Raw genomic sequence first — 14664 nt, 5'->3', positions numbered from 1 at the left:
CCACTGAGTTGTGCTCCCATTTTTGCCTGAGGAAGCGGGGTCACGCCCGCGAAACACGTTGCATTTGTGGAGTTGAATAAATTATTTGTTAATTCTGTTTTATCGAGACTCGAGTGAGTTTTCTTTTTTGTAAGAGGGAGGTAAGTCCACCCTAACATCCCCCTCTGCTTTTAAACGGTTTTTAAAACGTTTTACTCTACTCTGGCGCCTCTGTATACGGAGCTTTTGCTGATCTTCTAGTCCACCCTGGGTGGAGGGGTGCATCCCCATCTACTATCTACAGAGAGCGACTTCTTAACCTGAGTGGGGTCAGGTCCTAATGCTCCCCACCTGCATTTAAAGTGGTTGCCTATGGGTAACCCGTGTTTGTGAGTATATACACATAAAATTGTATTGAACTCTTCATTTTACCTAACAATACTGCACCATATTGGGCTCTCGATTCTCTTCTTGTTTTTAAGCATAGCTCCCAACTGTCCCTCTTTCGGAGGGACAGTCCCTTTTTGGGAGCCCTGTCCCTCTTTCACCCTCATTTGTCCCTCTTTCAGGACTTTGTCCCTCTTTCTATGTAAATATTTCTCTACTAAAAATGTGTTTGATTGACTCTAAACTTTATTCCCAACCTCTGAATTGATATATTACTAATTTTAAAATGTTACTATGAAGGAAATGAACCAGGATAGAAAGGACCAGTGTGGTTTGAATTATAAAACAACATATGTTTCTTATGAAATCTTTATGGTATGCTTGTCTAGAGGTGTGGTGAGGGCGTGGCCAGGGGTGAGGCAGGGGCATGGCTTAAGTGTCCCTTTTTCTCATCTCAAAAAGTTGGGAGGTATGCTATGGAACTCCCTACCTCCACCCATTAGGGCAGACCCCTCCTTCAACATCTTCAAGAAGGCTCTCAAAACTCACCTTTTCACTCTGGCCTACCATCCCTCACTAGTGCTCTAAACCCGCAGCTGAACTCTGGTCCCCTACCTTTCGTGTCCCTACCTCCCCTCTAGATTGTAAGCCTTTGGGCAGGGTCCTCCTCCTTTTGTGTCCTACCTGTTCATGCACCTCCTTTACTGTGCACCCATGCTCATACCTCACAACTTTTTGAGATGAGAAAGCGGGACACTTAAGCCACACCCCTGACCACGCACCATTCATACCCCTAGTCACACATAGCATAAAGATTCCATAAGAAAAATAGGTACTTATCCATTAGCCGGGCGCATCCTCTAGGTGGCGACAAAACTCCACCAGAGTTACATCTTTCCCTACTATCCAGACCATGTCGGCCTGGAGGGGGAATAGTGATTAGTGCCACCTGCCGGATGCGCCCGGTTAACGGATAAGTACCGAAAAATGTTATTTTATCATTCAAACGACACTGGTCCTCTCTATCCTGGTTCATTTTCCTTCATATTAACATTTTAAAATTAGTAATATATCAATTTAAAGAATGGGAATAAAGTTTAAAGTTAAAAAAAAAACACTTTTTTTGGTAAAGAAATACATATATTTACATAGAAAGCGGGACAAAGCCCTGAAAGAGGGACAAATGAGGGACAGGGTTCCCAAAGAGGGACAGTTAGGAGCTATGCATCTACATAAAGGAAAGCTGTTATCATCATTGGTCTCCACTAAAATGGAAGTGTCCATAGCTTTGATTGCAGGGAGAGTTTGTGTCAGCGCACATTTAGGACGTCACTTCCCCCTTCGTGCCTGGGTGTGACCTTCCGGAAGTGATTGTTGCAGCTGTCGCTAAGGGGAGCGATCGGGGCTGCTGGCAGAATAGCGGGTGAGGCTGCTCTTGTGTTGCGGTGAGAAGATTTGTGCCTGTCCCGCTGTACGACTGCTTGCTCCACTATCACTGCTCGGCCCAGAGGGACCTACGTGATCCCAGCTGATTCATCCAGCTTCTGCCATCTTCCCATCGCTCTATGGCTGTCGCTGCACTTCCTTGCTCTGCTGCTTATTGTAACGCTTCTCCCATTGGGCTCCTCCTCCTCTCAGGAGAGAGCTTGTACTGTGGCAGAGTAGTGACATGCTGCCCAGCACATGGCTACTACAAATACTATACTATACTAATATCTCTAAAATGTACTTTGCCCATGCAGTTTTTGGATCTAGCTCTTTCACACCAGGTAGTCGGGATGTACTAAAGGTTTCTACACAATTTAGATATTTGATATGCAAATGTGTCTTGCTTATGTCTAGTGTGAGTACAGGTGTCCATTCTAATGTTGATGGTTTTAACCCTTCAGTGATCCACTGCTTTAGATCATGAGCTTGCCTGACTGCTGTTGATGAACTGTTGTAGTTGCTGCAGTGTGGACCCATCCTTCATCTATCTCCATAGAACAGAACATGCTGAGCAATGTGTCTTTACAGTGGTGGTTGTAAAATGGTAATTGAAAGCTGTCACAAGTAATCATGACACCCTCTTTTGAATATATTTCTGGCAAAATACACAGATTAATTGATAATTTGCTATACCAGGCTGTAAGTTGCTGGGTTCGATACTTGAAACATTGGCAGTCCTGCTCAAGCCAGGTAAGTATAACATAGGCATTCCTTCTCTAGTCAGGTAAGTATTGAAACTTTCAGCTGTTAGTACTGGTATAGCTATCAAAAAAGAGGGAGATCAGCGTCCATGGGGTGGTCAAAGGACCCAAACAGATGGACCCTTTCGGACAGCAATTGCAATCCTCCAGCCGTGGGTCTGCACCTCCTGAAAAAGGTGTAATTAAAGGGGACCTAAACCCTTGAAAAAAAAAAAAGTTTGACTTACCTGGGGCTTTTACCAGCCATCCTGTGCCCTCGACACCACTCCTGGATCCTCTGGTTCCCCACCGGCAGATAGTTTCGTTTTTGCCAACTTGGAGTCAGCGTGCCGCAATGCGAATCATTACACACGTTACTGTGGTAACCGGATACTATAGCGGGTGTCAACGCGTACAAAGATCCAGGAGTGACATCGAGGTAAGGTAAGTTTAAACTCATTTTTTTTCTAGGGTTTAGGCTCCCTTTAAGCTTTTAGTAAAACATAGCTCTTCAGTGTTCACTCCAGGCTGCTTTAGCCCGGTGCTCCACCCGGCTGTCATCGGCTCACCTCCTATTCTGCTGTAAGCAGAGAAGAACTGGCCATGCATTCTCTCATCTGGCCCCACCCGGCTACTTTTTCATTTAACCCGGCTGGAAAAAACAATTTCTGGGGAGAACACTGTTCTTTATTTCAATACCTTAAAATCCAGTTAAAAGGACAGATAGGAACTGCTTGGCCTGAAACAAAGAGCTTGTTTTACATATTTTTCAGGAGGTGCTGACCCACCTCTGGACGAGGGCTGGTATTGCTAAACTCTATGGGCACCAGTGTGGGTTGTTCACTGGGCCTCTCCCAACATGCAATACAGAACAATAGATATGAGGCAGCAAACTTGCCAAGGACGGCTGCTGCGTCAGAGAGATACAAGCCAAAGGACAAAAATATACCAGATGTGGTAAACAGTTGAAAGCTATCTGCTGTTGATCGTTTATCACCCTGACACATTGCCCCACTGGACGTCAGAAGAGATCTACCTATTATTTCTCTACCTGTTATAGCTATAAGCTGTAGTACAAAGCCATGGAGCCTCTCTGGTTTGCCAGACTCTGCATGCTGATGCTCCAACAAATAAAAATAAATCAAGCTAATAAAAGCTACTAGGTGACAGGCAACTTGCTGGCAGCAAATTAAGGGCCCACAGATGTTAAACATTTTCTGATAATCAAATGATGCCAGCTGTCACTGTTTAAAATACCGCTTCCGTTCATTTGAATGGAACATCGGTAGATCCCTTTTAAATGACTCTTCCGTTTAAGTGGCAGCAAGTAGATTTCAGTTACTAGATCTCTTTGGCTTCCTGAGTTTGTGGAGATGTGCATGTGTTTGCTTAATTTTCTATTCGGCATTTATGCCCAACTCAAAAATCATTATATCTGTGTATTTGGAAATGGAAAGGCACAGTTCTCCCATCAGAATGTAATGGTGTGTCAGCCCAGGGTGGGAAGATTTTGATAGAGGCTCGGTTCACATCCGCTTCTGTTCCGTTAGCGGAGCGGGAACGCAATGTCCTGACATGTCGAACGTCCGCTCCCATGAGCGGAACGCAGGGAACGGAGCAATGTGAACTTTCCCATAGGGAAAGCATTGCTGCCGCTGCAGTGTTCCGCTCATTGGAGCGGAACGTAAGCTAAAAGTTCCCAATGCGAACCGAGCCTTACTCTGTTTTTTCACTCGGACACTCCACTCAGGACAGGAAGAAAGGAGATAAAAAGAGAATACAATCAGGTTTTTATTGCTGTCCATGTCGCCCCAACAACTACAGTCTTTCCTTTAAAGTAAGACATTCCCTGAATAGAAGACCTAGCTGATATTTTGCTTATGCTCGAAATATAAGGCATCCCCTGAAAATAAGATATCCCCAGCCGACACATACCACAAATGAGCTGCTGTGTCTGTGAGGTCTCTGGGACACTCTCCATTTATGCCAGACTGCATGCTGTCACCTCTGTACCGCTCATCGCCTCCTTCACTGTTAGTTTACACAGGCTGTTTGTAATTGGACGTGATGTCTCGGAGGCGGGATCATGCTCAATTTTGGGCCAATCACTGCACTCGCTGCTACTCAGCGAGTGCATTGATTGGCCCAATCACGGAGCCATGATCCCGTGTCCCAGACTGCTTGATCCAATTAGAACGGGCAGTACTGCAGCTTAAACTTGCAGTATAGCGGCTTCACACAGGCAGCCAGCGTAAGGGACACATCGTGCAGTGCTGATCAGGCACCTGTTATGTCATCCTTGCACACAGCAGATTTATCACCTGTGTGCAGGAATGACATGAAAGGTGCCTGATCGGCACTGTAACTGTACAATGAGCAGCAGGCAGAGGTTGCCAGCATTGGACACATCATGCACGACCAATATAAGACATCCCTTGAAAATAAGCCCTAGCACACTTTTTGGAGCAAAAATTAATATAAGACACTCTTATTTTTGGGGGAACACGGTATTCAGCAGTTGTGACCAGAGCAGTGCTTTTCAGCGCAGGAAGATTTGGGCGCAGCCGCCGCCACCATTGACTATAAAGGGTATTATTTCAATAGCGCGCTCACTGAGTAAGGTCGGCTCCGTCAGAAGACGAAGCTGAAGTTGCTTAAAAAAACACAATAATTCGGCCTCCAGCAATAGCTGGAAGCCGAATTATTTAATTCCCCTACTATCCATGGCGGCCTAGAGGGGGGTATAGTAATTAACACGGCCTGGACTTGTGCAGAAGCAGGATCAGCCATATCCCGGCTGTTCCGGCGCCCAAGTCTACTGGCGCCGATTTCATATGTTTGCGTTGTGACATGGGCCTTAACCACTTAAGGACCAGGGGATTTGACGCAGATCTGTGCTGCGTGGGCTCTCCAGCCCACAGCACAGATCAGGAATCAGCCAGGGTGATCAGATTTCCCCCCTTTATTCCCCACTAGGGGGATGTCCTGCTGGGGGGGGGGTCTGATCACCGCCGGCTACTTGTGCCTTGCGGGGGGGGCTCTTCAAAGCCCCCCTCCGCAGCGATTCCCAGCCTCCCCGTCCTTCCCTCCCTCTCCCGCAGTCTATGGTCGGCGCAGGACGGAGATCCGTCTTGCGCCGCCTCTAATAGGCTTCAGCCTATCAGAATGTGGCGATCCCCGTCCAATCAGATCTGCTCTACGTCGCTGCTGTGCAGCAGCGCCGTATGATGTAAACAGCGGGGATTTCTTCCCCGCGTGTTTACATTTCGCCTGCGAGCCGCGATCGGAGGCTCGCAGGCAGTTCACGGAGACACCCTCCGTGAACTGACATGGAAAGGTTTCCATGTAAAACCACTTAACACCTAGGTCCGCCGATCGGCTGACCGTGGTCGTTAAGTGGTTAAAGAGAGCCCGATGGGAACGTCAGGCAAAGAATTTGATACTTGCCTAAGTAGAGGGAAGCCTCTGGATTGGGCAGTAGCATGGCTGCGCTGCACCCGCGGTTCCGGCTTACTGTACAGGTGTTGTCATGCATGTGCATAAAGAGGGTCGCAATGAGAAAGCTGACAAACTCTTGTAGGGTTTTCTTATGGGAGTGCGCATGTAGCAGCGGTAGGGCCTGGAGTACATTGGAAGCCTCTGGAGGATCCAGAGCCTTCACTCTTCTTAGGTAAGAATCCTATTTTTTGCCCGATTACCTCAGGTACACTTTTTAATGTGGGAAATGTTACTAAGGATCTTCACAAATCTTATGATTTGATCCAGACAGTGGACCAATGGGGAGCCCCAGCAGGAGCTTCAAAGATGCTTTGCCAGGGTTCTGAGAGAATTACCTTGGGACTTGCCATGGATATTCGGCAGAGATGCTGGTAATTTGGCCGGTTGTGACTGCCTCCGCTACGGTGGGCTTCAGCGATGTTTGTACGGCTACACAGGGAGTTATGGGTTTCTCCTTATTAAAGGAGACCCCCAAATGCAGTGGCACAACACATGCGTTGGCTTGTTAAGACCGGGGGTGGTCTACCTATTATTGGTAATAGGTTATGGCCCAATGTGTTTTTAAGCCTCACATGTTAGCCTCTATATCCCTTTCACGTGTTGACCTGGTTTCCCCCTTATGGCCCATAGCAGTTTTAGCTAGGACCCTATTTAATCCGCAATAACTTTTTTCCTACTTATAACACCTAAAACAGCCAGTATTCCAAAAATGTAAACACGCGGGGAAGAAATCCCCGCTGTTTACATCATACGGCGCTGCTGCGCAGCAGCGCCGTAAAGGATATTGGCGATACCCGGGCTCTGAGTGGCTGGGGATCGCCGCATTCGTCCAATTAAAATATCTTGATTGTCTGTTGCTTGGAAGCAATCTCTTCTGCAAACTGATCAGAGAAATCCAATAAATTATTGTTATATTGGTCTTTAAGAGATTGTCAGTGCTGGTAAATATAATTTGGCGCTGCTTGCCACACTGTATATGATTGCTAATGACCAATCAATGTAATAGTAACAAAGGAGAACTTGCATGGTATAGGCAGATCAATAGGAAATGCAGTGTTCTCCCCAAGCTCTTTTATTCGGGTGCTCCACTCGGCTGTCATCAGCTCACCTTCTTCTTTCCTGTAAGCAGAGTTGTGCAGAGAAGCACTGGAGCCCTGCAATCTCTCATCTCACCCAACCCAGCTACTTTTTCATGCCACCCGGCTGGAAAAAAATTCTGGTGAGAACTTTGACACGTACCTTTTTTGCATCTTCACTCCTGTGTGTATTTTGTCTTAGGGCCCATTTCCACTATCGCGAATTCGCATGCGTTTTTCGCATGCAAATTCGCATAGCAATACAAGTGAATGGGACTGTTTCCACTTGTCAAGATTCCTTTGCGGATTTCTGTGCAGAAAAAATTCGCAAGGCAGAGCCATCAGAATTCGCATGCCGCATACCGCTATGCGAATCTCATACAATGCATTTAATAGGAAATTCACATGCGGTTTGGGTATGCGAATTTTCATGTGAGTTTTCGCATAGAAACAATGGAAAAAAACAGCACTGCCATGGTTAAATTCGCATACATCGTCATCCATGCAAATTCGCATGAAAATTAGCATAGACCCGCATGCGAAATTCGCATCCGCATGTGAATTTTTACCGCGGCGATTCGCACCGCACAAGTGGAAGTGGGCCCTTACCGAAGGATACAGTGAATTCTGCTCAACTTCCACTGCTAATACAGTGTTGGAACCAGGCGACTCAAACCAGGACAACAGATAAAGACAGAAAAAGAGTGTTCCGCACGATGTAATGTGCTATGACTTAGGACCAGTGTGTGAAACATGTCAGCTGTCTGACTGTGCTGGTTTTACCTGATTCAATAAACTGGAAGTCTTATTTTTACTGCTGACATCATACAGAACGCTCTTCTTTTTCATACTTTGTCTTACTGTTATCGTGATTGGTTTGGGAGAATTATTGCTTTGAACAGTTGCCCACAAATCTGCTTGTGTGTATTAGCTGGAAGATTGTTTGTACATTTTACATTTGTGTTGATTTACTAAGGAGTTTGTTTTTGTGTTTCCTTAGACATTCACTTCATTCTTCTGAAGAAATAGCAAATAAATACAATGGGTAAGTCAAATGTTTTCTGTAACTGAAAATGCGCCACATGAGAAGTGGCAACATTTTTCTTTTTGTTTAGCAATAGAATTTGTTTGTAAGATCTTAGGATGTGGAGCTGACCCACAGCAAGGCTCAGGCTCGGTCCACCCTATAACAGACAGGAGCCGAGAGGCTTTGTACACATCTAAAATCGAAATAGCTGATGGCCGCATTTTTCCCCTCCTGGCGCTTACCTGCGCGCTACAATTCGGTATAAAGTCCTTTTTCAAAGCGCTTTTGCAGAGCGATTTTTTTTTTTGTTTTTTTTCACTTGCGTCAGGAAGTTAACTCTTTGACCTGGAAAATAATAAATACAATGTAATCTTAGAAGCGCGAACGCAATCGCAGCATATGGCTATTTATTTATTTTTTCGCTTTTCGTATACCTTCCATTGTAGCAAAATTGCCCCGAAAATGGTGCAGGCATCGCTTTGCCAGCGGAAAGCAGACGCAGCGCGCTGATATGAACTGTCCCATAAGGAATCATTGTACAAGCGCTTTTAAGGCGATTTTAAAAAATCGGCAGCGCTGAAAAAACAGCGAAAATGCCCTAGGAGGGAACACGCCCTGAATGTTGACAGTATGTGCATGGCTTGCATCAATTGTTCAGAGTGTCTCCATGCATCAGACATGTCATATATCCATCACACCAACAATATTGATTCAGGTAATGCCTTACTGTACATAGTTTACTTTCAAGCTTTTAAAACCTACTACCTGGGGCTTCGTCTGTGATGCCGCAATTCTTGCAAGCTTCTGAAACCTAACACATGGGACTCTGTCTGTAAAGCCGCAAACTCTGGCCCCTCAGCATTGAAATCCTTGACCCCCCCCCCCCTTCTTGCAGCCCCACCCACCACGCTTGCAGTTGCTGTGCTGAGCCATTTGGGAGTGCAGTCAAAGGGGCTATACGTAGACGTCACCCCTTATTGCAAATGGGTTCGATCAAAGCTTGGAGGGTGGGGATTTAAAGCAGTAAGACAGAGGGGAGTCTGGCTATGTATTTTAATTTTTATTTGCTTTGTGTTTTTTTTTTTTTTTATGTATGATTTTGATCCAATTCTGTATCATACTTGTAGAAGACTCCTAGGACATTTTAAGTAAGATAGATCTGCACAGTCACTTACCTGGGGCTTCTTCCAGCCCCCTGAAGTCTTCCTGGTCCCTCTCCATCACCCTGCACTGCTCCATTCGTCTGCTGTCCCCTTCCGATTGATGCATGTGCGGCCCCGTGTCCCACGTCTTCTCCATCATGCTCCTGTTTGAGGGCATTCTGCACTTGTCCAGTAAGTAAAAATTGCTACTGCTCTGAACGCCGCCGGCCTACAGGAGCGCGATCAGGGAGGGGTGCGGTCAGGGCCATAAATGCACTGTGCCCCGCGACTGGCTAAGTCTGCCAACTTTCGGGGGGGTACAGCGGCTGAACTGAGCAGTGAGGGTGGGAGACCAAAAGGACTTCTAGGTGTTTTGTAGGAAAACTATGTACAGTTAGTCCTTAACATTTGGTTAGATGTCTGCATATCTGTTGCACGACTAACACCAGACAATAACTTACTTGATATTATGACATGTCTGACTTTCATCCAGGTTTCTTATTATCTAGACAATGGATCTGTTCTAAACTGGCATGGATGAACAGATCCTGTGCATGGCATGGGCTCTGTCGACCTGTCCATTGTTTATTTGATGAAGTACTGCAGAAACAGGAAACATTAGAGGGAAGACCCTATCCTTGTGAGCTGACAGTCAGGCTAAAAACTAGTTTTTTTTTTGTTTGTTTGTTTTTTTTTTTTAAGCGCATGATTTGTACACATCCCCCTAAAGGCGCTTACACTATGCTTTCCAATGACAGAGTTCTCATTGGCGCGTTTTGTTTGCTTTCAGCTGACTAAGGTGCTGCAACGACCATTTCCAGGGCGATTTGCCCTGAATGGAAGGTATAGGAAAAACTCAAAACTCTCACAAAATTACTTTGTGCAGCAATTGCGTTCGTGTTTATAAGAATAAATACATTGTTGTTTTCCGGATCAAACCGTTCACTTCCTGACTTGCGTCAGGGAGTGAATTAAAAAAATGCCCTGGAAAACTGCTTACAAAAATGCTTTTTTGTATTTTATTTTTTTTAGCAAAAACGCCCAGCGCACAGAAATCCCTGGGAATCAAGAAAAAAAAAAGTGCCCATACGAACAAGGCCTAATAAAGCAAATATCATACACGTGTGACTTAAAAAAATTGCAGTCCTCGGTAGATCAGAGAAACTGTCAGTATCTATCCGATACTGATATACAAGTTCTATACCTTTGCACTGTTCTGTGTTGTTTCAGGAAGAAATAGAGATGCAGTACAAAGTTATGAGCATGCCGCAAGCATTTTGCTGCTGACTGCATTGCTCATACAAGAAATTCTGTTCCCAGCCATTTATTCAGTAGTCTGAATGGCATTTTTGAAAACAGCTTCTGCATTCTTGGGTAATGGATCTGCCTCATCTCCTGCTGTGTTCCCAGTAGATGGTTGATTATCAGAGCTATATAGTAGGCAGCAGTTTCTCCAGACAGCAGTTTCTTGTCAGAGTTGCTTTAAATTGAGAATCTTGTTGCTATGGAGAGCAAAAACTATTCACACATTATATGCTGTGTGGGTGTACCACTATATGTATTAATAAAGTCTGTCTCTCTCGCTCTCCGCTTGTGCTCTTTCTTTTTTTTTTTTTTTCTCTCGCGCTCTCTCTCTCTCTCGTTGTGCTCAGTTTTATCGCCCTCCCCCAAATACAGTTCAGTCTGTTAGAAATCACCTACATAATGCAGTGTTCTCCACGGGCTCTTTTGGCCGGTGCTTCACCCGGCTAGTTTTAGCGAGCACCCGGCTGTTATTAGCTCACCTTCTCCTATGCTGTGAGCAGAGTTGCGCACAGAAGCACCAGCCCTGCATTCTCTCATCACGCCCCACCCAGCTACTTTTTCATGCCACCCGGCTACTTTTTCATGCCACTGGTTTGGAAATAATTTTTGTGGAGAACACTGATAATGGGTTGGTAAAGCACACCTGAGGTGAGAGACCTAGGGCGACTGCCATATTTATTTCCTTATAAACAATACTAGTTGCTTGGCAGTTCTGCTGATCTCTTTGACTGCTGTAGTGTCAGAATCACACACAAGCTTGCAGCTAATCCAGTCACACACCTGATCTGCATACTTGTTCTGGGTCTGGCTAAAAGTAGTAGAGCCAGAGGACCAGCGGGACAGTCGGACAATTTGCATTGTTTTTAAGGAAATATATGGCAGCCTCCATATCCCTCTCACTTCCCTCACTTCAGGTGTCCTTTAAATTGTACCCGAGGTGACATGAGATAAACGTGTGTATGTACAGTGCAAAACATATTAACGACTGTTTTTTGTTTTATTTTGTTGCCTCTGTTGCTTCTGTCTTGCTGGTATCTTGTTGGGAATGTAGTAAACAACATCACTGAGCAGATTATAGCCATACAAGTTTTTCTGGCAGAATACAACTTCTGAGAGCAGGGAAAGATAGTAAAAGGTCAATAGTTCATGTATTTTCATTTAGGGACACTTAATAGGCTGCCACTGAGCAGATACAAAAAAACACTCAATCTACTTTATAAATGTTTAACCACTTCCCGACCGCCTAACGCACAGAGGCGGCCGGGAAGTGGAGCCCTGAAGGACCGGCTCACCCACAGAGGCGGCGGTCCTTCTAAGGGCATGGGCGGAGCGTTCGCGTCATCCGTGACGCGATCCTCCGCCGGCGCCTGTCACCGCTCGCCCGCCGCAACATCCCGCCGGCTATACGGAAGCGCCGGCGGTATGTTAACCCCGCGATCGCCGCATACAAAGTGTATAATACACTTTGTAATGTTTACAAAGTGTATTATACAGGCTGCCTCCTGCCCTGGTGGTCCCAGTGTCCGAGGGACCACCAGGGCAGGCTGCAGCCACCCTAGTCTGCACCCAAGCACACTGATTTCTCCCCCCCCCTGCCCCAGATCGCCCACAGCACCCAATCACCCCCCTAATCACCCATCAATCACTCCCTGTCACTATCTGTCAACGCTATTTTTTTTTTTATCCCCCCCCCCCCCCCCCTGCTCCCTGCCCCCTCCTGATCAACCCCACCCCTCAGATTCTCCCCAGACCACCCCCCCTGTTTACTGTATGCATCTATCCCCCTGATCACCTGTCAATCACCCGTCAATCACCCCCTGTCACTGCCACCCATCAATCAGCCCCTAACCTGCCCCTTGCGGGCAATCTGATCACCCACCCACACCATTAGATCGCCGCAAACCCGCCGTCAGATTACCTCCCAAATGTATCGTTTACATCTGTTATCTTCTCTAAACACCCACTAATTACCCATCAATCACCCCCTATCACCACCTGTCACTTTTACCTATCAGATCAGACCCTAATCTGCCCCTTGCGGGCACCCAATCACCCGCCCACACGCTCAGATTGCCCTCAGACCCCCCCCCCTATCAATTTGCCAGTGCATTAATTACATCTGTCCTTCCCTGTAATAACCCACTAATCACCTGTCAATCACCTGCCAATCACCTATCACCCATCAATCACCCCCTGTCACTGCCACCCAACAATCAGCCCCTAACCTGCCCCTTGCGGGCAATCTGATTACCCACCCACACCAATAGATCGCCCGCAGATCCGACATCAGATCACCACCCAAGCGCAGCGTTTACATCTATTCTCTCCTCTAAACACCCACTAATTACCCATCAATCACCCCCTATCACCACCTGTCACTGTTACCCATCAGATCAGACCCTAATCTGCCCCTTGCGGGCACCCAATCACCCGCCTACACGCTCAGATTGCCCTCAGACCCCCCCTTATCAATTCGCCAGTGCAATATTTACATCTGTCCTTCCCTGTAATAACCCACTGATCACCTGTCAATCACCTGCCAATCACCTATCACCCATCAATCACCCCCTGTCACTGCCACCCATCAATCACCCCCTGTCACTGCCACCCATCAATCACCCGCTGTCACTGCCACCCATCAATCACCCCCTGTCACTGCCACCCATCAATCACCCGCTGTCACTGCCACCCATCAATCAGCCCCTAACCTGCCCCTTGCGGGCAAACTGATCACCCACCCACACCAATAGATCGCCCGCAGATCCGACATCAGATCACCACCCAAGCGCAGTGTTTCCATCTATTCTCTACCCTAAACACCCACTAATTACCCATCAATCACCCCCTGTCACTGCTACCTATCAGATTAGACCCCTATCTGCCCCTAGGGCACTCAATCACCCGCCCACACCCTCAGAATGCCCTCAGACCCCAGCCCTGATCACCTCGCCAGTGCATTGCTTGCATCTATTCCCCCCACTAATCACACCTTGAGACACCCATCAATCACCTCCTGTCACCCCCTAGCACACCTACCCCATCAGATCAGGCCCCAATTTGCCCCGTGTGGGCTCCTGATCACTCGGCCAAACCCTCAGATCCCCCTCAGACCCCCTTCCGATCACCTCCCCAGTGCATTGATTGCATCTATTTTCCCCTCTAACCACCCCCTGAGACACCCATCAATCACCTCCTGTCACCCCCCTAGCACTCCTATCCATCAGATCAGGCCCAATACAACCTGTCATCTAAAAGGCCACCCTGCTTATGACCGGTTCCACAAAATTCGCCCCCTCATAGACCACCTGTCATCAAAATTTGCAGATGCTTATACCCCTGAACAGTCATTTTGAGACATTTGGTTTCCAGACTACTCACGGTTTTGGGCCTGTAAAATGCCAGGGCGGTATAGGAACCCCACAAGTGACGCCAGTTTAGAGAAAAAGACACCCCAAGGTATTCTGTTAGGCGTATGACGAGTTCATAGAAGATTTTATTTTTTGTCAAAAGTTAGCGGAAATTAATTTTTATTGGTTTTTTTTCACAAAGTGTCATTTTTCACTAACTTGTGACAAAAAATAAAATCTTCTATGAACTCGCCATACACCTAACGGAATACCTTTGGGTGTCTTCTTTCTAAAATGGGGTCACTTGTGGGGTTCCTATACTGCCCTGGCATTTTAGGGGCCCTAAACCGCGAGGAGTAGTCTAGAAAACAAATGCTTCAAAATGATCTGTGAATAGGACGTTGGGCCCCTTAGCGCACCTAGGCTGCAAAAAAGTGTCACACATGTGGTACCGCCGTACTCGGGAGAAGTAGTATAATGTGTTTTGGGGTGTATTTTTACACATACCCATGCTGGGTGGGAGAAATTTCTATGTAAATGGACAATTGTGTGTAAAAAAAATCAAACAATTGTCATTTACAGAGATATTTCTCCCACTTAGCATGGGTATGTGTAAAAATACACCCCAAAACGCATTATACTACTTCTCCTGAGTACGGCGGTACCACATGTGTGGCACTTTTTTACACCCTAAGTACGCTAAGGGGCCCAAAGTCCAATGAGTACCTTTAGGAT

At 46.5% G+C, this 14664-nt stretch overlaps 1 protein-coding gene across 2 annotated transcripts in view; it reads left to right on the top strand.

Moving 5' to 3' along the window:
• The first annotated feature begins 1703 nt into the window (after window positions 1-1703).
• The window catches only part of ELOC (elongin C), a 30411-nt gene continuing 17450 nt past the window's right edge, over window positions 1704-14664 (top strand). Inside the window, exons 1-2 of one of the 2 annotated variants that reach the window (XM_068237513.1) lie at window positions 1704-1789; window positions 8109-8153. In XM_068237513.1, the coding sequence (XP_068093614.1) occupies window positions 8150-8153 (4 nt within the window). In that variant the 5' untranslated portion in view covers window positions 1704-1789; window positions 8109-8149. Of the gene's footprint in view, window positions 1812-8108; window positions 8154-14664 lie in introns of both variants that reach the window. The other variant, XM_068237514.1, reaches the window with a different exon arrangement.

Source organism: Hyperolius riggenbachi, chromosome 5, assembly GCF_040937935.1.
Source record: "Hyperolius riggenbachi isolate aHypRig1 chromosome 5, aHypRig1.pri, whole genome shotgun sequence".
Taxonomy (NCBI): domain Eukaryota; kingdom Metazoa; phylum Chordata; class Amphibia; order Anura; family Hyperoliidae; genus Hyperolius; species Hyperolius riggenbachi.
This window is presented reverse-complemented; position numbering and strand designations above follow the sequence as displayed.